Source organism: Oryctolagus cuniculus, chromosome 15, assembly GCF_964237555.1.
Source record: "Oryctolagus cuniculus chromosome 15, mOryCun1.1, whole genome shotgun sequence".
Lineage (NCBI taxonomy): Eukaryota > Metazoa > Chordata > Mammalia > Lagomorpha > Leporidae > Oryctolagus > Oryctolagus cuniculus.
In genome coordinates, this window is record NC_091446.1 from 39,152,908 (window position 1) to 39,179,133 (window position 26,226).

General features: G+C 42.6%; 1 protein-coding gene across 3 annotated transcripts in view; it reads right to left on the reverse strand.

Moving 5' to 3' along the window:
* The window catches only part of PCGF5 (polycomb group ring finger 5), a 66,709-nt gene that overhangs the window by 22,751 nt on the left and 17,732 nt on the right, over nt 1-26,226 (reverse strand). For all 3 annotated transcript variants that reach the window (XM_051823407.2, XM_070057630.1, XM_070057631.1), the window contains exons 2-6: nt 25,086-25,182; nt 19,339-19,394; nt 19,170-19,229; nt 15,934-16,082; nt 3,162-3,260 (exon numbers count right to left, since the gene is read on the reverse strand). In XM_051823407.2, the coding sequence (XP_051679367.1) occupies nt 3,162-3,260; nt 15,934-16,082; nt 19,170-19,229; nt 19,339-19,394; nt 25,086-25,182 (461 nt within the window). The remainder of the gene's footprint in view (nt 1-3,161; nt 3,261-15,933; nt 16,083-19,169; nt 19,230-19,338; nt 19,395-25,085; nt 25,183-26,226) is intronic.

The window sequence follows — 26,226 nt, forward strand, 5'->3', positions numbered from 1 at the left end:
CTTTGTTCAGATTCCAAGAAGGGAAAGGAATAAACGTGGATATAGAAATTTATGTAGCCTTCCAGGTATATGTGAATTCCCGTAACTGCTGACAGCTAAGCTGACAGAACAGGCAGGAATCTGCCCCAGATCTGTGTCTCCTAGACCAGCGAGGCTCTCTGTGTGGTGACTTGCACAATTCTTAACAGATTCTCCTCCTACCTTGCATGAAATTTCAAAAGAAGTTTGGGTTTATTAATGCCCATGTTCACCCTGAATTACAGGAAAAGAACTACCCCTCAGATCCTGGTGCAGATCACAGGAACTATGGATATGACTAATATAACAAAGTGCAGTGAAACAAATGTTTACTAAAGAGCCCTATAAATAAAGCAGTGTTTCAGTTTGCTAGCTATGAAAAACCAAACTGATGAAATTTCACTGGAAGTGTGGAGAGAGGAGAAAGAATGGGTTTGAAATAATTGTGTCTTGCTAGCCAGACTATGGTTTTGAACTCGAAGTATGAAAGTAATACATCACTATAGTTCCAATTGTATTTTTTTTTTTTTTTGACAGGCAGAGTGGACAGTGAGAGAGAGAGAGAGAGAAAGGTCTTCCTTTTGCCGTTGGTTCACCCTCCAATGGCCGCCACGGCTGGCGCGCTGTGGCCGGCGCACCCCACTGATCCGAAGTCAGGAGCCAGGTGCTTCTCCTGGTCTCCCATGGGGTGCAGAGCCCAAGCACTTGGGCCATCCTCCACTGCCTTCCCGGGCCACAGCAGAGAGCTGGCCTGGAAGAGGGGCAACCAGGAAAGAATCCAGCGCCCCAACCGGGATTAGAACCCGGTGTGCTGGCGCCGCTAGGTGGAGGATTAGCCTATTGAGCCGCGGTGCTGGCTCTCCAATTGTATTAAACACTTGAAGCTACATCACTGACTTTTGGAAATGTCTTTCAGGTACTATTTTATTAAACGTTAAAAGGACAGAGTAGATAATTTTCTTGCCTGTAACATATTAAGCAAAGAAGTGACTTATTTAGAATGCACTTACTAGTCAGGTGCACTGCTTCCACTGTTATTGTTAAACTATCTTTCCCAATTAGCAGTGCTGTCACTGAAGCGTTAGTTATCAACTATTTCATTACATCATGCCCCTACATGCTATGCAGCAGAATAAAGGGGACTGATAAATATTTCTAAAAATCACAGTAAAGGCCCTTTGCTTTGAGATAGGTTAAGGGGCTGTTAGTGGATTGAGACTCTTCCACTTCATCTTTCTCTACAAATACACAAGCCAGAAATAAGACTCCCCGAGGGCACTAGTTCTCAGCTCTAACAACTTCCTGAAAACTAGAATAGAAAATAGTGATCCAGTGAATCAGACTTCAAAGGAAATAAAAACCACACATGATATTTTTCAAGAAGAAAATAAAGTGCAAAACCAAATCAACGATTTCAGGAGCAGGCATTTGGCCTGATGGTTAAGATGCTGCTTATGACATTCAGGCCCGATGTGTCCATACTGGAGTGCCTGGGTTTGACCCCAGCTCTGGCTTAAGGCTTCCTGCCAATGCAGATGCTGGGAGGCAGTAGGCTTAAGTACTTGCGTTTCTGCCATCCACATGAGACTTGGATTCAGTCCCCAGCTCCTGGGCTTCAGCTCTCTGCCCTTCACTGCCCCTACAGGCATTGGGGAATGAGCTAGTGGATGGGAGTTCCCTCACGCTCCTAAGTAAACTAAAGTTTGCAAACCCAATTTCACTATTTTCCCCCTGTAGTTTGTAGAAATTTTTATTATCTTTTACCAAGTACATTGGGCTTTGATACTTAGCTTTCATTTTTCCTAATACAAAAGTTAACATCTCTGGAATTTTAATATTTATAGGACTAAGCTATAATAAAAATTTCTAATCCACAGCCTAATTGGTCATCTGAGAGAAATTCTCCAATGCAGAATCGGACACTTCTTCAAAACACAGGCTTAATATCTGTCAATGCCCATGTTCAAAACCCTACCATGCTTTATTTCTCCTGTGCATGATAATATACAGTATTACTGCAGATATTAAGTCAGGAAACTGTGTTACTTTTCATATCTTTACTTATAGGAGAAACTAGTCTGGTATTTAGTGTTCTAGAAGCTCCTATCAGAACCCCAAGGAGGTGACAAGGAAACTAACAGAAGCTGCAAGACTGCCATCCACGCAGGTAGCAAGGTGAGGGTCATATTTCCACCCCATGTTACAGCCACATGGCTAGGGTCATTCATGTTCTGTGAACACGTGACACACTGGAAGCAATTTACCTCTCCCGTAAGTAGGCAGGCGAACTGCACTCATGCAGATGTTTCTGTTTGGGTTGCCTGGTGCTAAATGGTCTTGCTTTGGTATAACATGGAACTCCATGAATGTCATGCATGAGATCCCTTTTGTAAAAAAGACAATGCTTAACATTGTGAAGAAATCTAAAAAGAATTGGGGTTAAGCCGGCGCCGTGGCTCAATAGGCTAATCCTCCACCTTGCGGCGCCGGCACACCGGGTTCTAGTCCCGGTTGGGGCGCCGGATTCTGTCCCGGTTGCCCCTCTTCCAGGCCAGCTCTCTGCTATGGCCAGGGAGTGCAGTGGAGGATGGCCCAGGTGCTTGGGCCCTGCACCCCATGGGAGACCAGGAAAAGCACCTGGATCCTGGCTCCTGCCTTCGGATCAGCACGGTGCGCCGGCTGCAGCCATTGGAGGGTGAACCAACGGCAAAAGGAAGACCTTTCTCTCTGTGTCTCTCTCTCTCACTGTCCACTCTGCCTGTCAAAAATTAAAAAAAAAAAAAAAAAAAAAAAAAAAAGAATTGGGGCTAAGAGTTCTCAAAGGTTTCAGATAAAAACTGACACTTTCTAAAGCATGGCAATTAAAGAATCCATGTAGCAGAAATATTTATTTTGGAGGCATTTACTGTTAAATTCTTTAAATATTTCATCTAAGTATAAAACACTGAGCACACCACACCAGCAGACGTTTTAGTCAGAATGTGTTAAATTAGAAAAATGTATACTACACAAAGAACATACAAATGTGAGAAGAACCAGTTTCCACAAAATTCATTTCAAGATTTTTTTTTTTTTTACAAATTTTGTTAGAATTTTACTTTAGGATGATCAAAATGATCAAGGTTAGATATTTTTTAACTTACCTCATAAGAACTTGGAAGTTTTAGTTTTAAACTTAGAAATTTTTTAATAGTTCCCACAGTTACCCGTGTAGAACATCGAATGAATTTCTTCATTAAACCCTAAAGGAAATAAAGATCTCACATTAGAACAGCCTAGATTTTAATAAAACCATGCATACCATTTCTGCTATCATTTTGTGAACTTTCAAAGTTTATTGTGAAAAGATTTCAATTTTCAGTGGTTTTAAGTACAAATGCTCCTGAATCTTGAATACCGACCTAACCTTCTGAGAGAATGTACTATGGTGTGTTAGGAAAATCCTGGCAAAGAGACAGTTTGTTCATCTCTAAATGTTTTAGAAAAGAAAACACAAGTGAAAAATAAAAAAGATCACAAGAAGCATTGTGGATATTATATCTGAAAGCATTAGAGACATTTTTAAAAAACATGACCTCAGGGCCGGCGCTGTGGCACAGTGGGTTAACACCCTGGCCTGAAGCGCCAGCATCCCATATAGGCACCAGTTCTAGTCCCGGCTGCTCCTCTTCTAATCCAGCTCTCTGCTACGGCTTGGGAAACCAATGGAAGATGGCCCAACTCCTTGGGCCCCTGCACCCACATGGGAGACTGGAAGAAGCTCCTGGCTCCTGTCTTTGGATCAGCACAGTTACGGCCGTTGTGGCCATCTGGGGAGTGAACCAGCAGATGGAAGACCTCTCTCTCTGTCTCTACCTCTCTTTGCAACTCTGTCTTTCAAATAAATAAATCTTAAAAAAAAAAAAAAAAAAAAAACAAAAACAAACCAAAAAAACATGGCCTCATAACTTCTAAATAATTCTGACAAAAGGAACAATTTTAAATGAGACTCTGAGACCCACAGTTGAACAAACAGGCCAATCAGACGAGAACAAGCTCCAGCAACTGAAGGGTGTACACTAAGCTCTGGATCGTGGGGTGGGGAGAGTCAGGCGCAGTCAGCGTCTCGTGGGCTGTAGCAGTACTGTACTGTACTGGAAAAACCGCATTCTGTGGGCCTGGATCTATTTAATCTGTAAAATGTGCAAAGTGGCACTTGACTCTCTAAGCTTCGACATCACTAACATGCAAGAACCAATCCAGAATGGATATCAAACCGAAAATGAGGCGAAATGAAGTGGTAGACAGGGTCCACATGAACCGATATATGAAAAAAAAAGACATTCCACAACTTCAAGTTACCAAAAGTAAAAACAAACCTTGGATTTTTATATGACTTTTAGCATCAGCTTGTCAATTCTTGCAAAAAAGGCAGTTAGACTTTTGCTATATTTTCACTGAGTCTGTAGGGCAGTTTCTGTAGTGCTGCCACCTCGAGAATATACACTAAGTCTTCCAACCTCTAAATAGGATGTCTTCACAATTCATTTTTTTAAAAAACTTGTACTTATTTTATTTACTTGAAAGAAATAACTGAGCACACATTTCATAGCAGCATGACTGACAGTAGCTGACTAACAGACAAAGAAATAGACACAAAGTGATCTTCCATCTGCTAGTTCACTCCCTAATGCCCACAGCAGCCAGGGCTGGGCCAGGCCAAAGAAAGCCAGGAGCCTACAACTCAACTGAGGTCTTCCACGCGGGTTGCAGGGACCCAAACACCTGCGCCGCCGTCTGCTATTTCCCAGGGTGTGCATTAGCACGAAGCTGGAATCAGGCATAGCCAGGTCTTGATGCTAAGCACTCTGATAGGTGATACGGGCCTAACGGGTGGTGTCTGATCTGCTGCACCAAATGTCTTGCCCATCCAGAACTTTCTCATTTCTCATTAAACAATACCCCTTCCCTCCCAGGAACCACCATTCTAACTTCTGTTTTCATGAATTGGAGCACTTCAGAAACCTCATGTAAGTGGAAACATTTGGTATTTGTCTTTTTGTGACTGGGTTATCTCATTAGCATAAGGCCCTTCAGGTTCATCTCTGGTGTAGGATATGATAGGATTTCCTTCCTTGTCAAGGTTGAATAATAATCCATTTTATCAACTCATCCATTGATGGACATGGGTTTTGTCTACCAGTCAGCTACTGTCAGTCATGCTGCTATGAAATGTGTGCTCAGTTATCTCTTTAAGATCCTGCTTCCAACTCTTTGGGCTATAAATCTGGAAGTGGGATTGGCAGATCATATATATGGTGGTTGCATTTTTAATTTTTTGAGCAACCTCTATATTGTTTCCTGTGATGGTGGCACCATTTCAGAATCCCACCAACAGTGCAAAAGGGTTCCAATTTCTCTAGACTTTCACCAATACCTGCTATTTCCTGTTGTTTTTATGAAACTAGCCATTCAGTGGGTATAAGATAATATATAAATGTTTTTTGATTTGCATTTCTCTAAGGATTAGTGATGTTGAGCGTCCTGGTAATTTATTTATTTATGACAGAGAAAGAGAGAGAAAGAAAGAAAACTCCCATCTACTGGTTCACTCCCCAAATGCCTACAATAGTCAGGGCTTAGCTGGGGTCAAAGCTGGGAGATAGGAAATGAATCCAGTTCTCCCAAGTGGGTGGCAGGGACCCAAACACTTGAACAAACACCACTGCTTCCCAGAGTCTGAATTAGCAGAAAGACTGATTCAAGAGCTGAAGCCAGGTATCAGATGAAGCCGCCCCAACATGGAGGACCAGTGGGGTCTTAACCTGTCATAACTGCTACGTCAAACCCCTGCTCCTGAGCATCTGTCCACATTGCTGGTAGTCAGTGTATAACATCTGGGGAGACTGCTGAGCATAGACGCAAAAATCCTCAATAAAATTCTGGCCAATAGAATTCAACAACACACCGGTAAGATCATCCACCCAGACCAATTTGGGATTTATCCCTGGTATGCAGGGATGGTTCAACGTTTGCAAATCACTCAATGTGATACACCACATTAACAAACTGCAGAAGAAAAACCGTATGATTATCTCAATAGACGCAGAGAAAGCATTGGATAAAACACAGCACCTTTCATGATGAAAACTCTAAGCAAACTGGGTATAGAAGGAACATTCCTCAATACAATCAAAGCAATTTATGAAGAACCCACGGCCAGCATCCTATTGAATGGGGAAAAGTTGGAAGCATTTCCACTGAGATCTGGTACCAGACAGGAATGCCCACTCTCACCACTGCTATTCAACATAGTTCTGGAAGTTTTAGCCAAAGCCATTAGGCAAGAAAAAGAAATTAAAGGGATACAAATTGGGAAGGAAGAAGTCAAACTATCCCTCTTTGCAGATGATATGATTCTTTATTTAAGGGATCCAAAGAACTCCACTAAGACTACTGGAACTCATAGAAGAGTTTGGCAAAGTAGCAGGATATAAAATCAATGCACAAAAATCAACAGCCTTTGTATACACAGACAATGCCATCGCTGAGAAAGAACTTCTAAGATCAATCCCATTCACAATAACTACAAAAACAATCAAATACCTTGGAATAAACTTAACCAAGGATGTCAAAGATCTATATTATGAGAATTATAAAATCTTAAATAGAAGAGGATACCAAAAAATGAAAAAATCTTCCATGTTCATGGTTAGAAGAATCAATATCATCAAAATGTCCATTCTCCCAAAAGCAATTTATAATTTCAATGTGATATCAATAAAAATACCAAAGACCTTCTTCTCAGATCTGGATAAAATGATGCTCAAATTCATATGGAGACACAGGAGTCCTTGAATAGCTAAAGCAATCTTGTACAACAAAAACAAAGCCGGAGGCATCACAATGCTAGATTTCAAGACATACTATAGGGCAGTTATAGTCAAAATAGCATGGTACTGGTACAGAAACAGATGGATAGACCAATGGGACAGAACAGAAACACCAGAAATCAGTCCAAACATCTACAGCCAACTTATATTTTATCAAGGAGCTAAAACCAACTCCTGGAGCAAGGACAGTCTATTCAACAAATGGTGCTGGGGAAACTGGATTTCCACGTGCAGAAGTATGAAGCAAAACCCATACTTTACACCTTACACAAAAATCCACTCAACATGGATTAAAGATCTAAATCTATGACCCGACACCATCATTGGAAAAAGATCCCAGAGCCACAAGCAGTCAAGGCCAGAATTAACAATTGCGATTACATCAAATTGAGAAGTTTCTGTACTGCAAAAGAAACAGTCAGGAAAGTGAAGAGGCAACCGATAGAATGGGAAAAAATATTTGTAAATTATGCAACAGATAAAGGATTAATGACCAGAATCTACAAAGAAATCAAGAAACTCCACAACAACAGAACAAACAACCCACTTCAGAGATGGGCCAAGGACTTCAATAGACATTTTTCAAAAGAGGAAATCCAAACAGCCAACAGACACATGAAAAAATGTTCAGGATCACTAGCAATCAGTGAAATGCAAATCAAAACCACAATGAGGTTTCACCTCACCCCAGTTAGAATGGCTCACATACAGAAATCTACCAACAACAGATGATGGTGAAGATATGGGGAAAAAGGCACACTAACCCACTGTTGGGGGAAATGCAAACTGGTAAAGCCACTATGGAAGACAGTTTGGAGATTTCTCAGAAACCTGAATATAGCCCTACCATGCAACCCAGCCATCCCACTCCTTGGAATTTACCCAAAGGAAATTAAATTGGCAAATAAAAGAGCTGTCTGCACCTCAAAGTTTATTGCAGTTCAATTCACAATAGCTAAGACATGGAATCAACCTAAATGCCCATCAACAGTAGAGTGGATAAAGAAATTATGGGATACTACACGGCGGTTAAAAAAAAAAATAAAATCTGGTCATTTGCTACAAAATGGAGGAATCTGGAAAACATGATGCTGAGTGAAATAAGCCAGTCCCAAAGGGACAAATATCATATGTTCTCCCTGATCTGTGACAACTAACTGAGCACCTAAAAGGAAACCTGTAGAAGTGAAATGGATACTTTGAGAAACAATGACTTGATCAGCCCTTGTCCTGTCAAGGAACAGCTTACTATTTTATTCTTTTTAGTATTTTCTTGTTCTACTTAATACCATTGGTTGAACTCTTTAATTAACATATAATTATGCTTAGGTGTTTAAATTTAACTGAAAATTGATCCCTGTTAAATATAAGAGCGTGAATAAGAGAGGGAGAAGATGTATAGTTCGGCACACGCTCACTCGGACTTACCCCTAATGGGAGAGCTAGAAACTTGCCATGGAATTCCAAATCCCATTAAGTTGGCATGTACCAATACCATCTTATTAGTCAAAGTGATCAGTTTAAGTTAATAATTGATCATAAAGATAGGATTACGTGTCAAAGGGATCACATAAACAAGACCAGTGTCTGCTAATAATAACTGATAGAATTAAAAAGGAGAGAATGATCCAACATGGGAAGCGGGATACACAGCAGACTCACAGAATGGCAGATACCCTAAACAGCACTTGGGCCTCAGAATCGGCCTTTAAGGCATTCGGATCTGGCTAAAAAGCCCATGAGAGTTTCTCAAGCATGGAAAGCCAAGACACCGTGGCAAAAAATGACCTAAATGAAAGATCTCTGTGAGTGAGATCCCAGCAGAAAGAATGGGCCATCAAAGAAGGAGGTACCTTTCTCTGAAGGGAGGAGAGATCTTCCACTTTGATTATGGGCTTATCTAAATAAGGTCAGAGTTTGTGAACTCAAGAGGCTTCCATAGCCTTGGCAGCTCATGACAAGAGCCTCAGGTGATTACTGACGTCATAAATAAGAGTGTGCATTTTAAATCAACTATGGGAGTCACCGTGCACTTACTCCCCATGTAGGATTTCTGCCCTTAATGTGTTGTACTATGTGAATTAATGATCAAACTAGTATTCAAACAGCACTTTATACTTTGTGTGTCTGTGTGGGTGCAAACTGTTGAAATCTTTACTTAGTATATACTAAGTTGATCTTCTGTATATAAAGATAATTAAAAATGAATCTTAATTAAGAATGGGATGGGAGAGGGAGTAGGAGATGGATGGTTTGTGGGTGGGAGGGTGGTTGTGGGGAGAAAAACTGCTATAATCCAAAAGTTGTACTTTAGAAGTTTATCAGCCCTTGTCCTGACTGTTGATGTACAATGTAATATTTTATCCCTTTTAGTATTTTTTTGTTCTACTTAATACTATTGGTTGAACTCTGTAATTAACACACAATTATTCTGAGGTGTTTAAATTTAACTGAAAAGTAATCCCTATTAAATATAAGAGTGGGAATGAGAGAGAGAGGAGATGTACAATTTGGGACATGCTCAATCAGACTTGCCCCAAATGGTGGAGTTAGAAATGTGCCAGGGGATTCCAATACAATCCCATCAAGGTTGCATGTACCAATACCATCTCACTAGTCCAAGTGATCAATTTCAGTTCACAATTGATCACACTGATAGGTCTAAGAGTCAAAGGGATCACATAAGCAAGACTAGTGTCTGCTAATACTAACTGATAGAATCAAAAAGGGAGAGAATGATCCAACATGGGATGTGGGATACACAGCAGACTCATAGAATGGCAGATGTCCTAAACAGCACTCTGGCCTCAGAATCAGCCCTTAAGGCATTCGGATCTGGCTGAAGAGCCCACGAGAGTATTTTAGGCATGGAAAGCCAAGACACTCTGGCAAAAAAAACCAAAAACCAAAACAAAACAAAAAACAAAAACAAAAACAAACCCAAAACAAAACAAAAAACAAACAAAAAAACACACACCAAAAACCTAAATATGAAAGATCTCTGTGAGTGAGATCCCAGCGGAAAGAACGGGCCATCAGAGAAGGAGGTACCTTTCTCTGAAGGGAGGAGAGAACTTCCACTTTGACTATGACCTTGTCTAAATAAGACTGAAGTTGGCAAACTCAAAAGGCTTCCATAGCCTTGGCAACTCATGAGTAGAGCCTAGGGAAATTACTGACACCATAAACAAGAGTGTTAATTTGTTAAGTCAACAACAGGAGTCACTGTGTACTTACTCCTTATGTAGGATCTCTGTCCTTAATGTGTTGTTCAATGTGAAGTAATGCTATAACTAGTACTGAAACAGTATTTTACACTTTATGGTCTGTGTGGGTGCAAACTGATGAAATCTTTACTTAATATTTACTAAATTGATCTTCTGTATATAAAGATAACTGAAAATGAATCTTGATGTGAATGGAATGGAAGAGGGAGAGGGAGATGGGAGAGTTGCGGGTGGGAGGGAAGTTATGGGGGGGAAAAGCCATTGTAATCCATAAACTGTACTTTGGAAAATTATACTTACTAAATAAAAGTTTAAAAAAAAAATAAAATATTGGGAGAAATGTCTATTTTTTTAAAATTTATTCCTGGGTACTTTTTTTTTTAATTGCATTTACTTATTTGAAAGGCAGAGTTACAGAGACAGAGAGAGAGACACAGAGAGATCTTCCATCCACTGGTTCACTCCCCAAATGGCCACAACACCCAGGACTGGGCCAAGCCGAAGCCATGAGCTCTTTCTGGGTCTTCCACATGGATGGCTGCTTTTCCCAGGCACATTAGCAGGAAACTGGATTGAAGTAGAGTGACTGGTTGCCAGACAGGATGCCAGCACTGCAGGCAGCAGCTTTGCCCACTGTGCCACACCACTGGTTCCCAGAGTTCTTTATATATATTGTGGGTTTTAAGTGGTTATCAGATACATGATTTGCAGTATCTTCCCCCATTCCATAGGTTGCCTGTGTCCTTTGATGCATGAAATTGTCCCAGTTCTCTCACACTGTGATGTCTTTGGTTTTGCTATCAGGATAATATTGGCCTCACAGAGTGAGTTGGGAAGTAGTCCCTCCACTTCTCTATCTTTTGGAAGAGTTTTAGCTTGGTGTCTCTTCTTCTGTAAATGTTTGGATTGCTATGGGAAGTTTTATTTAGTTATTTTACAACCACTTTTATCTCTTTACTTATAGATTCACTCAGATGTCCTATTTCTTCATGAGTCAGTTTTGGTAATACAATGTTGGCATACAATCATTCATAGGATTGCTTTACAATCACTTCTCTTGCTATACACTTGGTAGTAATACCAAGATCATTTCTGATCTTAGAGGTTTTCTCTTTGTCTGCTTAGCAAAAAGTTTATCAATTTTGTCGATCTCAAAGAATAAACTTTAAAGCTTTCTCTATTTTTCTGTTCTATTTGATTTTTTTTCTAATATAACCTTTTTTTTTTTTTTTTTTTTGACAGGCAGAGTGGACAGTGAGAGAGAGAGACAGAGAGAAAGGTCTTCCTTCCATTGGTGAGAAAGGTCTTCCTTCCATTGGTTCACCCCCCCCCCCCCAAATGGCTGCTATGGTCGGCGCACTGCACTGATCTGAAGCCAGGAGCCAGGTGCTTCTCCTGGTCTCCCATGCGGGTGCAGGGCCCAAGCACCTGGGCCATCCTCCACTGCCTTCCCAGGCCACAGCAGAGAGCTGGACTGGAAGAGGAGCAACTGGGACAGAATCCAACGCCCCAACCGAGACTAGAATCCGGGGTGCTGGCGCTGCAGGCGGAGGATTAGCCAAGTGAGCCGTGGCGCCGGCCTTTTTTTCTAATATAACCTTTACCATTTCCTTCATTTGCTTGATTTTAGTCTGCCCTTTTTCCTAGGTCCTTAAGTTGGAAGATTAGGTTATTAATTTTCTAAAAATAGTATTTATTTCAAAGTCAGAGTGACACAGGAAGGAGACAGAGATCCCCTATCCACTGGTCCACTCTCCAAATGCCTGAAATATCCAGGGCTGGAACTCTGTTCAGGTCTGCCCTGTGGGTGGCAAGGGTTCAAGTACTCGGCCATCAGCTGCTGCTTCCTAGGAAGGTTGGGAGGAAGGACGACAGCATCCAGGCACTCTGCTGACATGGGATGTGGGTGTCCCTGGTGGTGGCTTAGAGCCTGTTGTGCTATAACACCCACCCTGATTTTCTTCCTTTCGTAATGAGTTTACAGCTACAGATTTCTCTGTGGGCACTGCTTTTGCTGCATCCCATAACTTTGAGTATGCTATGCTTCTGCTATCATTCATTTAAAGACATCTTCTAATCTTCCTTGTGATTTCTTCTTTGATTCTTGGTTAAGAATATGCTGTTCAACTTCCACATACTTGTGAACTGTGCATGTTTCTGACTATGATTTATTTCTAATTTCATTCTCTTGTGGTTAGAGAATATACTTGGTATAACTGCAATTGAAAGTCTTTTATATTTATTGAAATTCGCTTTGTAGCCTAACATATGTTCTACCCTGAAAAAAAGTCACTGAAAAGTTCAAATACATATAGTAAACAACTTATGTATGCACTTCAAAAATTTTTGCAGCAAATAAATTTAATTCTGTTTCCCACAAACACTGAGTGCCCTGGTATATTCTGTCATCGCAGGGTGCAGTGTTCATGTCTGTTAGGACTAGCTTTGGTGTTGCTCAGTGTTTAGTACTTGGGTCCCTGCCACCCATGTGGGAATCCAGAGCTGAGTTCTAGTGTCATGGATTTGGCCTGGCTCAAATGATGGCATTTAAACAGTGAACTAGCAAATGGAAGATCTGCCTCTCCAATAAAATTAAGTAGCAATTAAAAAAATTTTTTTTAAAGTCAGTACAAACTTGATACTCCATGAGTGTATTTGAGACCCGTACCCTGCTGCAGGGGAGTGAGACAGCTGAGAAGGCTACAAAGCAACAGGCGTTGTGTCTCTGCCTCAAAGGGCTTCTCAGCCTGGTTTCAAGCTAAGACCTACATCGAGAAAGGTGAAGACAGTATCAGCACCTCGCATCCTTAACAGAGAGTGGACCAAGTCCTAACTGAGTGATAAATAGGAGCCCCGCGGAATTTCAGAGCAGAGGGGCTGGTGTTGCGGCTGCCCCTGCCAATGGCCTTCTTCACAAGGCTGGAAACAGCATCGCAGAGAAGACAGTTCTGTGCTGGGGCCTTGACAGAAGCACAGGAGGACAACGGTGAGAGACAGGACTGTGGCACAGAGGAAGGGATGCTCAAGGCTCTGCAGGCACTTCCGTGGTCACAACACAAGCCTTCGTGAGTTCTAGATCCATACTTTCCAAAATGCATGTGGCACTCGTGGGCAGAGCTCCAATCATCTGTCTTGAGAGGAGGCTTTGCTGATGGCTCTAATGGACATAAACTCAACCAGAGAGGAGCTGTTAGAGAAGGACACTGAATGCTAACATAAGGAGTTAAGACTTGATTCTATGGGCCAGGAGAAGACCAACTATGGCCAGGCCCTCAGGCGAAATCGGGCTGATGACCAATTTTCCTACGTCGTTTTATTGGAACACAACAATGCCCATTCATTCACTATTGTCTATGGCTGCTCTGGTGCAGCCGTTAACAACGGGAGGGGTTCCAACAGGGAGGGGTTCCAACACTGACCTCGTGGCCCACAAACCCTCAAGTAGTCACCCGTCTGACTCTGAACCTCACCTGTCCCGCTCACACTCGGGCAAGTGGCCCTGGCCTCAGATAATAAAGGAGAAATTACAGGTATAGGAAACACAAACTAATTAAAAAAAAATTGAGATGTAAAGGTGAGCAGCACTAAACTAGGGAAAGTTTTTGAAGGAAAAAAGATCAAAGATGGCTGAAGGTTTTCAACTCGCATGACTGGCTGGTGTTCCGTGGAAGTACCAAGGGTCTTCAAGAAGTACATGGGAAACGTGTATCAGGGGAACAATATGCATGGATTTCAAAACCTTTTTTTTGTACCCAAATCTCTTATTTCCATTTCCATGAACTTTCTGAAGTACCCTCATCATTCTTCAATTTGGAAAACATGGCAGAATTGAAAATGGAGATTTTAAAGTGCTTACATAGCTGAATCCATAAAACATGGAAGAGACTTTGCAGAATGAATACAGAGAAAGTACTACCAGGACACACCCACATCTGTCAAGTAGAAGGCACGAGCCCACATCAGAGGGAGACAATGTGCAGATGGTCTGAGAGAAAAAGGTGAAAATTAAGTAGCACAGTACGTCATTCGTAAGGAAAGAAAGTTGTTTTAAGAATAAGGGTAAAGAATGAAGGTGAAAAAAGGTCAACTGAGTGGTGTGAAACATCAAAGATGTCAAAAGAATCGAGGTGGGTAGCTTCTCAGGTGAATTTCCCTCAGTGTTTTTCACACTGGAGTCATGCAGCGAAGATGGCTTCATGCTTCCTTATGAAAAGTATTCAGCTCCATGAGATAATCACTCCTACCACAGAGCTAGCTACAGGATGACCACAGTGTCTATGAAGAACCTTTCCCAAGGGGATTACAGAAACGACTGGCAGAAAAGACACAAGCATGCCGACGGACACTGATGAGAAGGCGTACGAGAGCTGCTGCACCGACACTCAGGCAGCACGGAACACCGGAAGGACCAGGTATGGGGCCAGTTCCCTAGCGACTGCTGCCCATTTTGACATGCCTGACCCAAGCAAAGCTCCTTTATCTTATAACTAACCAAGTTTGCTGGCTGAAAGATTTTTTTTCTTATAATATCCCCTGAATTATTGTGCTCATCTATATTCATTGTTGCAAGATGCTTGGAAAACTTAATCAGAGTTGAAAAATTAGGTTTCTCATTTCCTAATAGGGAAATATCATTAAATGTCTTATTAAAAGGGCAGGCACTGTGTGCAGCAGGTTAAGCTGTACATCCCATATCACAGATCTGGTTTGAGCCCCAATCCAGCTGCCTGCCAAGGTGCCTGGGAGGCAGTGGATGACAGCCCAGGAACTTAGGTTTCTGCCATCCATATGGAAGACCTGGACAGAATTCCTGTTGTGGGCAAATCAGTGGATAGAAGATCTGCATCTCTCTCTCTCTCTCTCACTTTGTCTTTCAAATAAATAAATCTTTTAAAAAGTATTAATAAAAAATATTCAGCCCACTGTCTTACAGACTGAGAGGAAGTCAAAGAAAATTCTAGAGACAATGGACATAGGCTTTTGAAAGAAAACAGAATAAAAATAGAGAAACACCATTCTCAGTGGCTGACATTTGATAGGACAAAGTGATAAAAAAAATCCTATTTACAAGATAAAGTAGCAAACATTTATAATGAAAAGTAAGGCTGCTTGCAATGAAAAAAAAAGCAGAAAACATTATTTAAGCAACATCATATAAAGACTAAAGAAAATCAAAAAGAGGAGCAGGGTTTAAGAAACAAAAGACTTTCTATAAAGATCCTTCATGAAAAGGCTTGTTTAGCAGACACAGAAGGAAACAGGATCAGAGATTCCATAGGAAATAACTGAGAACCTTCCAGGACTTTAAAAGTTTGCAGGCACTTTACAGCATTTAATTTTACTTCAAAACCAAATAAATATATTTTTCATAAAATGTATTAATCATGACAAGGAAAGCTTTGTTGATTTATAAATTAAAATAGGAAAACAGAGAACAAAGAAAGTCATAACACAAGGAATAAAAGGGTCATTGCTTGGCATGAAATTATCTATGGTTACTTTAACACTTAAAATAAGGAGGGGTGGGGTAAGAAAGTATAGAAACTCAAACAAAAGTACAAAAAGGAGGGAAGCAGAAATTGAGGTGTGATTCTTTGTACCAACCACTAGGTGGTGGCATTGGCATTGACAGGATGGTTCAGTTGGCAAGACTGAAAAAGGTGTCTGGAGTAAACAATCAACTGCTTCGACTGTCAGAGACAGGAAGTCCATTGATTCTGTTAATTAAAACTTCAAAAGTGAGCATTTTTAAGCAACAAACGGTCAAAGGTTTATTGTAAACCCGTAAGAAGACGCAGCTGTCCCCGCCCACTCACCTTTACCACATTGTCTCCCGACTGTCCGTTATTTCGTAAACAATCTAGACATATGGCAATTTGGGGGTCGCTTCTGTGATAGTCTTTATCATCTTGATTTTCATCACCTTCTTCATCTACTTTAGGTTTGTCAACTTTTGAAGTATCATCTGTAAAATTTAAGATATAGAACTCAAGGATGCTTTACAAGTTAAGCAACAACACATTAATCATCTGAACAAAAGTCACCTTTAGGAAATGTTTTCCAATATATTGAAAACGTTCCAACCAACTCAACAATGGAAGCATTTTTGAGAAACTTTGTAACCTAGCTTAAGATTTCCAAGCCCATGGGGGAATCCAAATGAAAGAGCCACAAAAGTGTACTGGGTCACACAAATTACTGCAATTAATGATGATCTCAAGTAGATAAGACATAAAAAAACACTTCCAATTCTATGTGTACATATGAGATAATATATTCAAACCAAAAACATGTATTTTGAAAACTACAAAATATTTTAAGTTCTTAAATTTTCACATTAGATATTCATAAAATCAGAAAGTGAAAATAATATACATACACATAAAACTCCCTTAAGGAAATCTGAGTGGCACATTTTGTATTATATACCAATATATGAAGGTTCTTCAAAAAGTTGGTGGAAAATGCCTACCATGAAAAAAACTATGGAAGAATTTCCAGAGTTTTTGTCTTTTAATTTAATTTTTCCACAGACTTTTTTTTTTTTTAAGATTTTATTCATTTTTTTTGAAAGTCAGAGTTACACAGAGAGAGGTAGAGAGAGAGAGAGAGACAGACAGACAGACAGAGGTCTTCCATCTGCTGGTTCACTCTCCAACTGGCCACAACGGCTGGAGCTGCACCAGTCTGAAGCCAGGAGCCAGGAGCTTCATCTGAATCTCCCACGTGGGTGCAGGAGCCCAAGGACTTGGGCCATCTTCCACTGCTTTCCCAGGCCATAACAGTGAGCGGGATCGGATGTGGAGCAGCTGGGTCTCAAACCGGCGCTCATATGGGATGCCAGCACTTCAGGCCAGGGCGTCGACTCACTGTGCCACAGCGCTGGTGCCTCCACAGACTTTTTAAAGTAAGCTCATATTTAACCTATTACATATGTTAACTGATCAATTTATTTATTGAGTACCTTTAACTGGATGTTAGGCAAGTACTGTGCTAGACCTGGGGGAACCAGACCAAACTAGAGTGTTATCACCTGCACGGGCATAGTGGTCAGGGCACAGGAAGGAACGCAGGTCAAAGTCAACAACTGCAAGACGGGACAGGAAAAATGGGCTTGCTACATGGCTGCATATAAAAGAGGAAACTAATCTAAACTTTGGTGGTGAGGCAAAGATTCATGGAAGATTTCAGATGAAATACTTTTAAGCCAAAACTTGAAAAAAATTAGCCAGTCAGGCATTACACTTAGAAAAATCTGCAGCCCCCAAAATGACAGGTCAGCTCCTCCTCAATGACTATAATAAAAGCACTATAGATGTTCAGGGTCAGCCCTGTAGTGCACAGAGTCAAGGTGGCCCCTGCGATGCCCACATCCCATATGAGTGCCAGTGTAGGCCCCAGCTGCTCCACTTCCGATCCAGCTCCCTGCTAATGTGCATGGGAAAGCAGCAGAAGATGGTCCAAGTGCTTGGGCCCTTGCCACCGACACGGGAGAATCAGATGAGGTTCCATGCTCCTGGCTTTGACCTAGCCCTGCCCTGGCTGTCATGGCCACTTGGGGAGTGAACTAGCAGATGGAAGTGTGCACTCTAACTCTAGCTTTTAAATAGAAAAAATACATAAATCTTTGAAAAAACAAGTATTACAGATGTGCCCTAGGGGAAGGTGGGTTCTCTTCTGCATGTCACAGAGAAATCACACAGATAAGAACTGCTTTTTATGGAGCAAACTCTCAACCCCAAGACAAGACCCAAACTCTCTACCCAAACTAAGTGCTAAACATCATAAATGCCTCAGAAAGGGAGAAACAATGGGAAAAGAGTTAAAATGGACAAAGCAGGCTACAGCCCTTCACAAGTCCACCCGTGATAGAGTCGCAGACTGAACCTACTACCACGTAACTTGTCATGACAGCCCTCAGCTCCTGGTCTCTTCAACAGGCAGTCAAAACCAGGAACATTTCATTATCTGTGTTTTTACAGTAGCACTACTGTCTAATTGAAGTATACACTTGGGCCAAACAAACCCTCAGTTAAGTCATTTTTTTGTTAGGCTTAGCTTCTTCCTCGCTGTTGGCTGTGATGGATGAACAGCAGTCCGTTGCTACCTTATTCCAACCATCAAACCTCCACTGCCATAGGAAAACAGCCCTGCACAGTGTAGCTGAACCAGTAAAACCATGATCTTCACTTTACAGACGAAAGAAGACGGCATTTCCTTATCCCCCTTAGTGCTGTATAACTGACGATCTCAGCTTTGGCTTCCATAAGTGAGCCTATAAAGACGTATATACATTCTTTACAGATTTCAATGTCTTTTAATACCCCTTCAATAAAATCTCATGTTAAAAAAATGGGAAGGATACTGTCTTATAATTTTAGACATCCTTTGTGTGGCTCATACACATACAAAAAGCTTTTTCTCTGCCCAGTAATGTTCATCACTGTTGAGATTATTTATTAAAAAAAAAATCAGCAATTGCTTAGTCTCCTGGGGACTCAGATTTAGACACTTAGCCAAGGAGATAGGAAAGCTTCCCACATAAGCAGTGAAACCACAGTCTTTACAGCCAGGACATACATGTGAGTATCATATGAGCCCCTGCTGGGACAACTTCACTCCAGAGCATCAGTACAGCAACATCTCCGGATCTGGCTCTCAGCCAGGGCTCAGTTCCCTCTCCTTTTAAACCAAACACCCAGATAAATACAGGAAAAAAACAAAACAAAACAAAAAAAACCCTCACTACTTAATTGCAAACTATGGCTATTTCTTCCTTTAGCTCTCCAGAAATGATTCCTATAATAATTTAGTGTTCTGTTTTATCCACCTTTTCTCTTCCCAGTTACCCTCAACTGGAGTGACACCAGATTTACACACATTTGTATAAAATTTCCCAAAGAGAAGCAGGGGATAACTAAGTGTAACTAAGTTAACTAAGGGATACACGAATTTTGTGTAGAAGGTTGAGCTTGGAGAGGTTGGTTTACCAAAGCTACAAACACTGACCAATTTGGGAAATTCTGTTAGAGTCAGACATAAAACAAATCACCTTGTCCATTTTCTTGAGGCTTATTTTTCTTCCAAAATTCAGATTCCCGCTCAAGTTCTTCTAAAAGAAAAAATAAACAGTATAGAAACCATAGGAAAATCATGAAATCCTTAATAGAAATACTGATGTCACAAAACACGAAAGTCCACAACATATAAAGGTAACTTACGTTCTCGGAGTCCGGGGACCAGCTTAAATATAATTTCCTCTAATGTATTATCCAACCTTTGAAGGGGAGGGAGAGAGAAAAAGAACACGCTAACGATGAAGACGTCCAAATCCAGCAGGCGAGTAAAGAAGCGAGAGCAGCACCTCGTTTGTATTACCAAGTACAGAACAGAATGCCCACTGCACGCGACTGCAAACGGTTCCAGTCCCCAGCTCTCCCTCTCCATCAAACCCTCTGAGGTGACCCTCCGCTCCCCACCCAGGGGAAAGGGTGGAGTCTGCTGGCCGTCCCACCCTGAGCATGTGGGTGAGCCAGGAACCCAGTCAGGCCAACAGTGTGTGGTACAGGTGACAGTGCTGAGTTTGGAGCTGAGCCCCAAGGGGCACCCCACGCTTCTGCTCACTCTCGTCTCCTCTGGAGGGGCAGGCGCCAGGTGGAGGAACCGAGCAGCCCTGCTGATGGCCAACAGGGGACTGAGAGCCACTGATTGTTTCAAGACCAAATCTGCAGGGCGTCTGTCGGACAGGGGCTGCCGTGCAGCCAAAGCTGACACCCCCACTCCCGAATCCTCCACCACAATCCTGGCTCGTTCCTGGAAAAGAAACAGGCTCCATCTCCCTTCCAGTATTATCTTGACATCTTTCTGTTCTTTCCTGCCATCCAAACTGCATTCCTTTTTTGTGGCTTTCACGCTGTCACTCCCCTCCTCTTGCTCCCCCATCACCTCCGTCATCCGTGTGACAGCATCGTTCTTGTCTAACTGCCAGGATGCAGAGGGTCCCCACATCTAACATAAAACAAAAGCTTCCACAAAACGCATTGTCCTTTCAAGCTGGTATTCGGCTGCTCACTCTTCTGACTGGGAAAACGTGCAAGCATAAGCTGTCACATGCTCTGTTCACTTCAGACTCCACTAAACTCTCCAAACCGTCCTGAACGTTCGTGCTGAACGGGTTCAATTAGTGTTAGAATTAAGCTTTTAGAAAGTTCACTGTTTTTAAAATGGATTCTTCGCCAGCACTGCTCGGCAGTGGATGACGGCGCTGTCTAGTACTGCCTCCCTGGAGTGGCCTTTCTGCTCTCTTCTGTCCTTTTCTCCCGTCTGTCCTTCCTCTGTTTCTCTGTGCCTTCTTTTCTCCAGCGCCCTCTACTCTGCACTCCCACTTTTTTTGTTTTTAAGATTTTATTTATTTATTTGAAAGTCAGAGTTACACAGAGAGAAGAAAGGCAGAGGGAGAGAGAGAGGTCTTCCTTCCATTGGTTCACTCTCCAATTGGCCGCAATGGCTGGAACTGCACGGATCCGAAGCCAGGAGCCAAGTGCTTCCTCCTGGTCTCCCATGCAGGTGCAGAGCCCAAGCACTTGGGCCATCCTCCACTGCCCTCCCGGGCCACAGCAGAGAGCTGTACTGGAAGAGGAGTGGCCGGGACTAGAACCCGGCGCCCATATGGGCTGCTGGTGACACAGGCGGAGGATTAACCAAGTGAGCCACAGCGCCAGCCCCACTCCCACCTTTTCTACAGGCTGTCTTCCGTGGGTGGAGGGGGGGGTCTCTTCTTTTGTGGCTTCAAAACTGTGTGCTGCATCTCTCCCGAGTTCATGCTACGTATTGCCAACAGATGCCAAACAGCTCGGGCGCCCCCTTTTGTCCAACTTGGTCAACTGTCTCATCTAGCTTCTTCCAGTAAATACTGTCTCCCTTTTTATGAATTAGATTTTCAATAATACCATAACTCTCCCAAGCAGGCTCAAAATGAAAGAACCGCCTGAACTCTTTCTCTCCCGAACCAAGCGCTCACAGCTCCTTCTCAGTATTTGTCCCACCCGCGCTTTCCCCCCCACCTCCTCCTTTCGTGTGGTGGAGACAGACCTCCCTTCTCTAACCTGATGTCCTTGTGATGAGTCTTCCTAAGGACTAATTTGCTCACTATTTCCCTGCCCAACACTGCAGGTGGACCTCCAGCCTGAATGTGTACTACCCTTACCTCTTTCCTCCCTAACCAACCGAGTGCTTCAGGCACCCAGGATTCCCCATCTCTCCGGTCTGGCTTTCTCCCTCCATCCTGACTCCAACACTGCCTTCCAGCTCTTCAACCACACCAGTGTTACCTTATTCTGAAGCCTTACCTCAAACACTGACTTGCTCACAAAGTGTTCCAAGTTATGTAATAGCAGTGCATAAAATACTGCTTCTTTTTTTCTTAACATGTGAAATATATGTACTGAATTTAAAGGTCAAAGTTCCCTCTACAGCCTGAATGAAAACCCGCTATTCTCATGCTCCATCCTCTCCGTTCCTGACCCCTACAACCCCACGGGCAACCACTTTCACACCCACATTCTTCCTTCTAGCAGCTTCTGCCTTTAAGTAAGAGCCATGCTTTTCCTGACATCCACTTACAGAAGATAGGATTTAGAAGTACACTGTCCCCTCACCTCTTCTCCTCCCGATGTATACTTCTCCTTACTCTCTTTTCCATGTAGTTTATTACTGATATATTTATCCAGTACAGTTATGGCTGTGTTTAATAACCAGAGTTTACATGGTTAGGACTGTATAAACATGCACAGTGTTCTCTGAATAAGAGAGTCCCCTCATCCACCTTTTTTCTTTCTAAGCCTGGCATTCGTGACTGCTTCCTTCTCATTTCCTACGTGCCTGTTCCCAAATTCCTGAAAGGTAGCCCTTCTCACTTTAATAACAGACCAGGAACCACCAGTTCATTGCTGTTTCCTCGGAGGCATTCCTCACCCTTCTGATGTCCTCGCTGCCCTAACCCGGGTCAGGAGAGATGGACACATGGCAGTCACAAGATCACCCTCTGCAGGTGCCCTGGCTTCCCCACCCAAGATTATTGCTATGACCACAACTCTAGGGAAAGCCCACCCTCTGCCCTCCCTGCACCTGCTCCCGCACCCACGGCTGGGGAAAGAAACCACATTCCTTCACACTGCACTGTGCTTCCCCGGCCATATATTCTCCCAGGGCCCAGGGGAACACCCAGTGTTTTTCCTCTCCTCAGACCTCTGCATCCTTGTCTCCCATCGCCGCTCTCGGCTGAGAAGTACTTCCTCCTCAGTGAGCACAGACATCCACCCACAGTGCCTGCACCCAGGCCCAGGGTGCTCACCTGCAGCTGCCCTCAGACGGCGGCTACCTCTCCTCTTAGGCTGTTGGATTCCATGCCCCCCCACGTTCCCCTGGCAGTCACAGGACAGTTTCTGATTTTCAAAACTGGGAACTATTTATTCCCTTTGTTCTCTGAGTCTCCTTACCTCAGCACGACTGACATTTGGGGCTGGCTGTTTGTTGTGAAGGAGGCTACCCTGCGCATTGCAGGCTGCCAGGGGCTCCTACCCAGAACTGACAAAGTATCTCTGGATGTTGCTAAATGTATCCTGGGGGCAAATCTACCCCTGGTTAAGAAGAACGGATATAAATCCAATCAGTAGAAGCCTTGCTCAGAACCACAGATCACAGCAGCCCAGGACTTCTCAGACGTTAGTGCGTCCTAGGGTCAACTGAGAGGACTTGATAAACTAAGTGGGTGCCAGCCCTAGAGTTTCTTTCTTTTTTTTTTCCCAAAGATTTATTTATATATTTGAAAGTCAGAGTTACACACAGAGAGAAGGAGAGGCAGAGAGAGACAGACAGACAGACAGAGACAGAGAGAGAGATCTTCCATCCAATGGTTCACTCTCCAGATGGCTGCAACGGCTGGAGCTGTGCTGATCCGAAGCCAGGAGCCAGGAGCTTCTTCTGGGTCTCCCACGTGGTGCAGGGGCCAAGGACTTGGGCCATCTTCTGCTGCTTTCCCAGGTCATAGCAGAGAGCTGGATTGGAAGAGGAGCAGCTGGGTCTCGAACCAGCACCCATATGGGATACCGGTGCTTTAGGCCAGGGTGTTAACCCGCTGCACCACAGCGCCAGCCCCCAGTCCTAGAGTTTCTGATTGAGCAGGGTCCTAGAGCCATCATTTCTAACAAGATACTATTGGTTTCAGAACTGAGTTTTTGAAGAAACTACAGAGAGACACATTTACCTGTAGACAAGCAGTCCAACTAAATTCGGGGAGAGGAAGTTTGAAATCCAAGAATTCCAAATCCAGTCTTAGGGAATGATGGCCAATATCATACAGGTAGGTAAGAGAGCTATCAAAGGTTTCACAGAATATCTAGCTGTGTTTTCAGATGTGTAACTCCCTAAGATCACACAGTTGATGTGTTAGAGCTGTAACAGGAACACTGAGAAGAAAACAACTCTAGGGGCCGGTGCTGTGGCATAGAGGGTTGAGCTGCAGCCTGCAGTGCCAACATCCCATTCTGGGCCCCAGTTCAAGCCCTGACTGCTCCACTTCTGATCTAGCTCCCTGCTAATGGCCTGGGAAAGCAGTAACAGATGGTCCAAGTCCTTAGGTCCCTGTACCCACGTGGGAGACCTGGAAGAAGCTTCTGGCTCCTGGCTTTGGATCAGCCCAGCTCTGGCTGTCATGGCCATTTGGGGAGTGAACTAGTGGTGGAAAATTCTCTCTCTCTGCCTCTAACTCTGCCTTTCAAATAAATAAATAAATCTTAAACACACACACACACACACACACACACACACACACACACACTTGAGCAGTGAGGGCACCCGGACTGTAGCTGGAAAGTGACATTTGAGCTGTGCAGTGAGACCTTAGGTAAGTCATGTGATAATTTCAATTTCCTAACCAGAAATAAAAGATCTTAGATTATGATCTTGTAGACTATATATGGTTTTAAAAACATTATACTGCCTAAATTGATTGGTAAGTACACGGTACTCTTTTCTAAAAATTCTTTAAGTTTTACATAGATGTTGTTCGAATACATGAGAAATTAATAAATTAAAAATTAGTCTATTAGTCTTTCTACTGCCATGTAGCTAAAAAAAAATAGAGTATTAAAATAGTGAAAATAACTGCAACTACAGTCACTTTAGAGCCTAAGAGAAAAGTCCAATTTTAAACATTCTTTAAAAGAGAAAGAGAATATTTCCATTGGTTAGTTCACGCCCTAAATGTCCCCAAAGCCTGGGGTCACAACCAGGAGCCAAGAACTCAACTCAGGTCTCACATGTAGGTGACGAAGACCCAGCTGCTTGGGCTATCAGCACCGCGTCTGAGGGTCTGCATTAGTGGAAAGCTGGAATCAGGAGCTGGAACCCACGGACTCCAGTGTCAGACACAGGCACCCCAACTGGCATCTTTAGCCCTCGGCCAAGTGCTTACCCCAAAAGTTAAGATTTCAATTGAAATTTAAAAAAATATTTAAGGTATATAGCCTTATTTTTTAACTCTTCCTAACAAAATACTGTTAAATAAAACTCATGGGACCAGCACTGTGGTGCAGCAGGTGTGATGCTGATATCCCATATGAGTGCTGGTTCGAGTCCTGGCTGCTCTGCTTCCAATCCAGCTCCCTGCTAATGTGCCTGGGAAAGCAATGGAAGAAGGCCCAAGTGCCTGTGCCCCTGCCATCCACATGGGAGACCTGAATGGAATTCCAGGCTCCTAGGTTGCCACCGTTTGTGGTGTGAACCAGCAGATGGATGATCTCTTTTTCTCTGTATGTCCCTCTTTCTCTGTGACTCTGCCTTTCAAATAGAAAAACAGAAATCACAGAGTTTGTAAGACATAAGTTAACTGAGCCGACACCAAGAAATATGATGTATAATAAAACCAAAGAGCTTATAGGCTGATTTGAATTAAGTGGACCTTTCTTACCTCAACATTTCTAATGGATTTGTCTCGTGAACTTGGTTGCCACATCTTGGACAATCATTGCTGTCTTCAAAGTGCTGGACAATACAAGTCTTACAGACTAAGGAGAAAGAAGATGTTAGGTTAAAATGCATCATTTGAACTATCATTCAAAATTGAACTAAATGTAATTACAAATAGTTCTTGAAAACTACCACTACAGGCAGAGTATTATCACTTAACCAAACCTTTATAAAACCTTAAAACTGTGGCACTGTAATAAAACCAAATGAAATGTTAGCTGACTGACACAACATTCATTGATTTTCTTAAATAGTTCACAAACCAAGTACACAATATTCATATTACTCTAAAAATGTTGATGCATTTACATAGAAATTTCTTTTTTTTTAAGAGGACAAATTTTAAAAAAACAGTACATCCATTTACTTGTTTTGTTCAAAACTTATTTGAATGCAACATGAACAATTCTTACTAAAACTTGAAAGTTTTCAACAGGTTTGGATCACTCTCACAGGCGGGAATCTCCTGGGAACTGAGCTACTGAGGAACTGCTGGTCTTTTAGGAGCATGACAACTTTGTGCTCACAGGGGTCCTCACTCCGCGCAGAGCGAGGTGTGGGGAGCAGCACCAAGCTGGTACATAGGCTGGCACAAGAGGTAAACTGGCAGAATGGCTGAGAACTGATGGAGAGAACTAACATTCCCCATGGGGATTCTAAATAGAGACAATGGAAATATAATTTGTGGATTTCTGCCCATAAGCTTCTCTCTCTGGCTATGAATCTCTCTCATCTTTTACAACTGTCTCTTCACATGCAGCAATCTAAAAGGAGCGGAAGTTTATCTAAATGACTGGTCAAGAGCAAACCCTAGGATTCCCACCACTGAGATTAGGTCTGAAAGTTCAAACATTATCACACAGATGCCAGAGAAGTGATGGTCAGGGAAGAACTCTACCAAGGATCTAATTTTAAATGTATTTAGTACACATGGGAAATTTATCTCAGCATTTCCTTTCACTTAATTATTCATTGGTTCAAGAGGCCTTTACTGACTATGAGACATTGTACTAGAGTTGGGCGATGCAGGAGAAAACAACACAGTCCACATCTTTGTGGGACTTAGATTCCTTTTAGGAAGG